General features: G+C 34.6%; 2 protein-coding genes across 2 annotated transcripts; both read right to left on the bottom strand.

The window, feature by feature from the left end:
- Nucleotides 1-220: 220 nt before the first annotated feature.
- LOC148554314 (uncharacterized) lies at nt 221-924 on the bottom strand. Its single transcript, XM_088493123.1, has 2 exons — nt 845-924; nt 221-767 (listed from the first exon to the last, which is right to left on the bottom strand). Exons 1-2 carry the CDS (start codon nt 922-924, stop codon nt 221-223), a joined length of 627 nt encoding a protein of 208 aa, XP_088349249.1.
- A 2,758-nt stretch (nt 925-3,682) lies between these two features.
- LOC107606149 (protein NODULATION SIGNALING PATHWAY 2-like) lies at nt 3,683-5,598 on the bottom strand. The gene has a single exon (XM_016308136.3). It carries the CDS (start codon nt 5,400-5,402, stop codon nt 3,936-3,938), a length of 1,467 nt encoding a protein of 488 aa, XP_016163622.1. The 5' UTR covers nt 5,403-5,598; the 3' UTR covers nt 3,683-3,935.
- Nucleotides 5,599-8,831: the final 3,233 nt, after the last annotated feature.

The following is an 8,831-nucleotide window of genomic DNA, read 5'->3' on the forward strand; positions in this document are numbered from 1 at the left end:
ATACTTTGCCTCCTCCTCAGACTCAATATCCAACCGCTCCCTGCGATGCTTGACCCTCTCCCTCTAGTAAACCACATAACAAGTAATACCGTTTTGACTATCTAACTAATACCAAAACATTGTTAGTCCTAAATCATTTTAAATAAGCTTCAAAATATTATTCTAAACCACATAACAAGTTTCATAAATAAATCACAACTTCAGACAATAAGTACTCATCCTAAAAGATAATGGATCGCACAAGAGCACTCTTCTGAGAATCTGTCAAACCCCAGAAGTGAGCACATAGATGCGGATTTTCAAAAATATTCAATACGACCTGCACCACCTCATCCTCTTCGAACCCAAGTTGTTCAAGCTTCTCACCGATCTTAAACTTTCCGTTCACACCAACGAGAGCATCAGCAATTAATTGGGCATTCTGTAATTGGGTAGCGTTGGATTGCTGGATATGCTCAGGCATCCTCTCTTGAACATCAGTTTGCCTCTTTTTCCTACTAGAATGCCTTGTGTTACCTGGACTTGCACCAGCATCAGAGTGTGAAGCTTGTCCATGCCCTCCGTTGATGGTTGGATTTGCAGACATGTCAGAGTCGTTCAATCCTTGAGTTTGGTCTTCAATTACTTCATCGACTTGTTCCTCTGCGTCAAAACCACTGACTACACCTGCCCCCGTGGCTTTGTCCTTTCTGAATATACCCTCCAGCCGATAAAACAAAAGGAATGGCGTCCCATGAGTATAGAATTTGGTCGGGTTTGCCTGCAACAAAAAAAAGTTGTACTAAATATACACTTTAGAGTGATAAATCATTCAACTTGAGTTAAATTTACACATGACCTTCATCATGCATCAAAGACATCTTTGCTGTCAACCTCGACACATTGTTTTTCAGAATTCCAGCCAAATCCACTACATGCAAGCATCTCAGAGGTGTACTTATACTTCTCTTTCAACCATAGTTGTCAGAACTGAACCGGTAGTTGAACCGGTCAGACTACTGGATCACTAGGTCATTGGTTCAACCGTTGGATCACTGGTTGAACCGATTGACTTGGTCCTATATAAATAAAAAATAGTAAAAAAATTAAAATTAAAATTTAAAATACATATTTTCACTAACATTTTAAGAATATCTAGCTATTCTAAAATAATTAGAACATGAACAATAAGTATTTTGTTAATTTTACTCTATCATAAATATTTTTATTTTGTTTTTATATTAAAATAACTATTATTTTTAAATTTTAATAATTTATTAATTAGTTTATATCTATTATACTATTATATACTACAAGTATTTATTAAAAAATAATATTAATAGATATTATATAATTATGAAAAGAAAAAATAAGTGAGTTTATTCTTATTGTTAAATAAAAATATAATTAATTTAAGAATGAGTGAGTTTAAAACTAAAATTAAAATAAATTAAATAGAAGTAAACTATTTGATGAAAGATATTTATATATATTATAATTTGCATTTGTAATATTAAGAAGCACAACAGCTTAGTGGCAAGGAAGGACACCCTTTATCCTGAATACGGTTCGAATTCCATGTCATACATTTCTTGAAATTGTAGATCTCAAGCGGTTCAGTTGAACTGGTTTTCATCAGTTCACCTTGAGTTTGACCAGTTCGTTTCGATTCCTTTTCTTGTACAATCCAAATATTGGATCGGATCGGACCGGTATTGGGTCCGGTTCACCGATTTTTTTGTCAAACCGACCAGGCCAGTCCAGTTTTAATAACTATGCTTTCAGCCGCTTATGCTTATTCTTGCAATGTTTGGCGGTTAGAGTACAATTTGGGAAGGCCTCTAGCATCTTCAAAGCTAGTTTTTCAAAAGTTCTGGGTTTGAGTTGACCACAATCCGCCTTCTGACAATCAACAACAAACTCCTCTCTGAAGCCAACGAATGCTTCAGTTTCTTCGTCACGCAATATGCGTTTGTCCACTATCACCTAAGAAGAAGTAAACATGAAGCTATTATACAATTCAATACTATCACAACAACCAACAATAACCATCATCAATAATTCTTATAAAATGTCAATTACAGTATCCATGTTTCGATTCACAACAAGTCTTACAATTCCATTAATAAGTCTTACAATAATATCACAACAAGTCTTTCAAACACAAATTAAGCTATTAAAACACAAATTCGATGCCAACATAAACAACGGGAATTTAAACTAAGCCTAGAAGTTACTTCTATCTCATGCGACTCGCTCGCCACTCTTCATACATCTCAATTGCCATGTTGTCACGTCATTGTGAACTGAACATTGTTCATTATATAAATTCAAAAGAACCTACGTGTGCAAATTTAAAAGAAGGAGGAGGAGGAGGAAACAGAGAAATAGAAGGAGAAGACGAAGAGAAAGTAGTTGCATTATTAAAACGCGCGTGTGATACACGCGGATATGATGAAAGTAATTTTTATTGAGTTTGGACCAATTTGATTAGATTTGGATACAAAGATGATTGAATGTGTAGTTAGGCTAATTAAAAAATATCAATTTGTATAATTTATGAGTTTAGACGGACCGATCTCTTCGTTTCATAGCGCTATACTTAACCAAACAAGTTCCTTTGGAATATCTTTAATTAAGATAATTACATTTTAATAACAGCTAAATTAAGTTATGATTATGTTATGTATACATTAAAATTATTTATTAAAATTAACTATTAGTATAAAATATATATTGAAATATAAATACACATTGAAAATAAATTAAATAACACATATATTTATACATAAATATATTGATGACTGATTTTAGTGGCCGTGATTTTGATGTACAAACAATATTTTTTATTAAGTTATCCATTTTTTTTGGTAGAATATATATTGTATAAGGGATCAGGCCACATCCCTCTCGCATGATGGAACCCAGAAAGGTTTTAGAAATTAGAAAAATATTCAAGGCCATAACAGTTCAAAAAGTTTTGTCAACTACTCTGTTTTTTTGTAAGATATATTCCCTCGTATATACCAAAGAAACTATTACAAAATAGTGGATTCCCTGTCGCTCTCGCAAAGAGCCAAGATTCCCTGCGTTAGCTTATATTATTTTCAATGTTGCTTTGATTTGAGCTTCAAATGTTTCAAGCAAACCACTTGGTAGTCGGGGATAACTGTTACACGGGGTAGTTCACTAGGTAGGAGGCAGAACCTGATCCAAATTAATTAAACATGACAAACTATATGAATAATTTTAAACCACCACAGGTTTGGTGTTTGTGTTGTCCATATATATACATAATAAGCATAGTGATTTCTTAATCCCTTGTTAGGTGATATTGCTTGATGATGCCATTACGACTCATTTTTTGGTTAGCACATGTTAGAATATGGATTTGGATTCGCTAAAGTTTGAATTTTACTTTAGAAAGTAAAGTGTGATCTCTCACCATTTATTTTATAGGTGGGAGCAAAAATAAATATGAGAGAGAAATCATTAAAAAATAAAAGATCACACTTTACCCACTAAAGTACAAATTTAAAATTTAGAGCATCTAAATTCGTTGAATGTGGCCGTGAAATTAGAAAGTTTGTGACTATATTAGTTAAACACTTAAACATGCTTGCAGGTCAAATGTCGACAAAACTGAAAAGGAAGTTTATTAGGAATAATTTTTACAACTAGCTTAGAGGAAATGTTAGTATAATCCCACAAACTCTCAAAGGAGAAACTAAACATTGAATTGAGAAGAAAACTTTCAAACATGAATGAATCATGGACAAACAAAAGGAAAGAAAACTAGTTGCCAGAATTCTTTTCCACATGACAGCAAAATCCCAACAAGAGCACTTGTTTAAGAAGTGTTCTTGTAGGATGAATTTTGAAGCAGAAGATCAGATCTTTTTAACTTTATTTCTATTCTCACTTTTTTATTTTAGAGTTATTAAAAGCTAAAATAATTAAGGTTCTGAAATAGAATAATTCCAAATAGATGCTGAAAGCAAACGCCTTGATTTCCAACCCAACACCAATTTATTGTTACTAAATTCCTCCACTCTATACCCGTCGTTAAATAGACTAACCAACAGCTTAGCTTGGCAATGATTAAAAAAGCTTATAGGAACTCCGGTGAACCCCGCGGCACGCAACCACTCCCCCCACGACTCTCTCTCTTCATCCCCACCCCTCCAGTATAGCCGCCCCAACGACCCCGCTATTCTCGGGCCCAAGAAAACCCTCTCCACGAGAGCCCGGGGCCGACTCTGCATCGGAAACCCCGCCTCCAGCGAATCGTACACTGCCGAGTAGTGCTGCAAAGACTCCATGAACTTCCCTACAAAGCCCGCTTCCCCTTCAACGGGCCCCACCTCTTCTTCCACCACCGTCACTAGCTTCGGACCCAGCGCCTTCGCACCGTTGAAGAACGAAGTGACAGAGTCCGGGGCCCGATAACTGAGGTGAGGTAGGTGCAGCATGCAGTTGAAAACCAAAGCCTCTCCACGAACAAGTTTCAGAGAAGAAGGTCGAAAGGTTTCGTCAGGGTCTAACCTACAGTGATGAAAAGAAAACGGTTGCCCAAGGGACACAGCGAAAGCAACTAATCGGCGACCGGTTTCTTGAACGGTGGCGATGGATCTGCGTCCGCTGTTTCCACCCCGTGATAATGCGGTGATCCTTAAGTGAGGGCCCGGTGAGCCTTCCTTATGGGACACAAAGGCCTGCATTAGGGAGGCCCATTGGGCCCCTTCTGCGACGTCATAATCAACGACGTGAACCCTCCTCTCCTGGGCTACGGCCTCCAGGATGGCCTGGTTAGCTGTGAAGTGAGCAAACTTAACGTAAGGGGACATGTCTTGGAGAAGCTGGAAGGCCGTTATTGTGTCTGTTTGCTGGTGGTCCCCACTTTGAAGTGGATGGTGCTTTGTGGCGCTATGCGCACCCCCACAGGCGCCTTCTAGCAGAGTCTGGAGGGCGTCGGTAAAGTGCGCCGCGAGCCTCTCCATGGTGCTGCCTTGGGTGGAGGACACTAACTCCTTGAGCCGAACCAATATCACTCGAGCCAGGTCACGGCTCTTGGTGGCACTGGCAAGTGCCTCGGCCGCCGCCATCAGCAGGTGGACCAGCCGCAAGTCCTTCAGATATTCGCAGCCGCCTCTTTTGTCCTCTGTTGCTGAGACGCTGCCGTCATCGAAGCTTGAGGCCTCCTCAAGGTAGCCATGGTCTTGGCTCAAGATGGCAGCGGCGCGCGCATCGTCGAATATGGAACCGACGAGGCTGTGAAAGTCGTCGTTGTCGGTGGTGAAGGACTCCCAGTTGACGAGAGGGGACAGATGATCCCAGTTGCAGTCCTCATCGGACGTGGGTGTGGTGGTGCTGTGTTCGGAGAAATCGAGGCTGTCTGGGATGCCATCCATGTCCATGTCCATAGGGACAAAGATAGTTAAAGGTAGAGAAAGAGAGAAGGAGAAAGAGAACTAGAGAACCAAGTTGTGCCGTACAACTGATGCCAGTAGTGGAAGTGTGTATGTGAGAGATTTATAGGGTGAATGAGAGAGAGAATGATGAAAGAGTTGAAACAAGAGACAGGGATGTCCAGAAACTCATTCTTTCTTTTTTTTTTTTTTTTTCAATATAATGCTACTATACGGGGGCACTATTATTAAGATGGATGCTTTTTCCCAAAGATTTTTTTATTTTTTTATTTTTTTTTGCAATAATGCTATTATATATATATATATAGGCTCTATTATTAAGATGGATGCTTTGCCAAGTGTTCTATATGTATATTTAAACCAGATCGATCAAGGACCAGTTTCGTACTATCACCTTGTTGTTTGGAATAATTTAATGTGTTCTCTGAGTCGTTTGATATTAAAAACTCACATATTCATGTACTTTGTCTTTCATAAGGATTATTAAATACCGGATTCCCTGTCTCGCTCGCAAAGAGCCAAGACTCCCTGCATCAGCGTATTATTTTCACTACTGCACTACTGCGACTTTGATTTGCGCCTCAAATGCTTCAAGCAAATCCCTTGGTTATCGGGCATAACTGTTACATTTACATTCATAGGAGTTATTAAGTACAAACTATATAATTTTGTTTTAATCTTATATGTATAGTTTACGTAATCAAATGCTGCTACATGGTCCACAGATCAGTTTAGTAATCAACATATAGAAATACAAAAATATTATTTGTAATCCAAAATCAGCCACTAAAATCGTCATTAATATATTTTTATATATATGTCAATATATATTTATATTTTAATATATATATTTTATATTAATAATTAACTTTAATGACTGATTTTAATGTATATATAATATAATCGATAAAAATATTATGTAGCCAACATACTTGCATTGATAGTACGTTAATAATGGAAGAAGAAAGATAGAATTAATGGATAAAATTATTGTTTAGAATTATGCTACATGTATATCAAAATCTGTCATTAAAATTAACTACAGTATAAAATATATGTTAAAATATAAATACACATTAAAAATAAATTAAATCACACATATATTTATATATAAATACATTTGTAGCTGATTTTAGTGTACAAATAATATTTTTGTATTATTTATATGTTAAATAAAAAATTATTGGTCGTATAGATTTTCTATCACTTAGTTTATTATTCTATTACGATTAGCTCAAATGATAACTATTTTTTATTTATTTACACAAATGATAATTAAAAAAAGTCTTCTGCTATGTGTAAAACAAGTTTTTCAAAACAAGTTTTTAAACGCCAATAAGTTATAACTCAAATGGCATAGTCTCTCCATACTCAATTAAGAGATTATGGATTCGAATCTCCTATCTTTGATTAAAAAAAAAGTTTTTAAACCTGTTATTTTCAGCAAATTGTTGTCGTTCTAATTGATCGCTTTCACTTTACATATTATATCCTACAACATATTTACTTAGAGCAATGCTAGAGGCCAGCAACTTTGGTATTTTGTAACTATCAATTGACTATTAATAGTGTTTTTAATGGTGTGAGATTATATCTAATGGTGAGACATCACTCACTTTTCTTTTAATGATTAAATGCTAGCCAGAAAACACAAAAATTACTGACCCCTAGACTTTTCCTATTTACTTATTACTTGGTTCAGTTGGGATCGGACTTAATATTCCTTATAAAATTAACGACTGCCAGTACCAGCGGTACCCTGGTCCGCTAAGTTTCATAAATAATAATACTTTACGTCATACATTTACATAATAATGTAAGCTTACTCTCAATTTATAAAATTAATTGGAAACAAAAATACAAAAAGGTTAGCTATGGGCTGATTTTATAAAACTTTAATATATTCATAACATCACAACTTTTGTTCCTTTTTTTTAAGATTTTATATGTTTATATTTGTCTGATTTTCTTAGTCCCTTTTTTTTTTTCTCAAGAATCTCTCTTTCTTCTTCTCCTTAATAATGGTGTCGTAGCTAGTGCGGTTCACTTTACCATGGTACAATCGCACGTTGAAGAGGGCTCTCTTCTATCAATGTATGTTTTCAGGTGAAAATTCAGGTTCAGTTAATTTTATCTGAAGTTGATAGTTGAAAACAATTAAATAATTTAATTAATTTGACTAAATTTTTATCTAACGGCTCTCAATTATCAACTTTACATAAAGTTATCATGGTACAATTGCATGTTGAAGAGGCTCTCTTCTATCAATGTATGGGTTCAGTCAATTTTATTTGAAGTTGATAGTTAAAAACAGTTAAATAATTTAACTAATTTGACTAAATTTTTATCTAACAACTCTCAATTATCAACTTTATGTAGTTGGCTGTACCTAAATTTCTACCTTACTCTGATATTCAAGTATGCGTGAATGGAGTGATCAGTGGGTGTAGCCTTGATGTTTCCACGAGCTAGTAATATTTTGTGATTCTAAATTTTAGAAAAGGTCCACAAACATGATAATAAACAAAAATAGTTGGATGACAATAAAAATTAGTTCAAATAATTCAATTTTTTTTATTGATGTTCATTAATTATTGTTAAAATAAATGAGTAATTTTAGATGTAAAAAAACATATAACTATAAATATTATAAATAAATATTAAGTTAAATAAAATAATTTTATATTATTATTTTTGTAGCATTACTTATTTATTATAGCAAAAATGGTACATTTATTTAAGTCAATTTCATGGTAATGAGTAGTGACAACACATACCGCAGTTACAAATTGGATATATGCAACTACACGAGTAGATTTTCACTTTGGTATACACTCGAAGTACATATTGACAATGTACATAGATACAGGGGCGGAGCTACATTGTAGTAAAGGGGGCAACGGTTTCCCTAATTTTAATTTTTGAAAAAGTTTAGGGGATCAGCAACTTTATTAAATTTTGGCTAGTATGTAACTAGCAAAGAAAAGTGAGCTATTGGATGAAATCTCACACCAATCTCACATCATTGAAATCATCATTGATGGCTATTTGATGGCTACAAATCACAAAAGTTGCTGTCCCCCTAACACTCCTCTTAATTTTTTACATGTAAATTATATGTAAATTTCAGTTTAGTCCCCTTAAAATTTTATTTTAGTCTTATTTTATTATATAAATATTTTTGATCTCCTCTAATCTTTCATCTAGCTCTGCCCCTGCATAGATATAGAGAAAAAGAGTAAATGTTATATATTTGTAAGTTCTTTCTTTTTATTTTTTTTTATTTTTTATTTTTGTACTTGCTATATAGGAAAAGTCTAAAGGCAAGTACTTTTATTGAAATTTAGCCAACACTTAACCATCAAAAGAAAATTGAATAATCCTACACTATCAGATGTCATCTCACACCATTGAAAATATTGA

Source organism: Arachis ipaensis, chromosome B7 (assembly GCF_059453495.1).
Source record: "Arachis ipaensis isolate K30076 ecotype BB chromosome B7, ASM5945349v1, whole genome shotgun sequence".
Classification (NCBI taxonomy): Eukaryota; Viridiplantae; Streptophyta; class Magnoliopsida; order Fabales; family Fabaceae; genus Arachis; species Arachis ipaensis.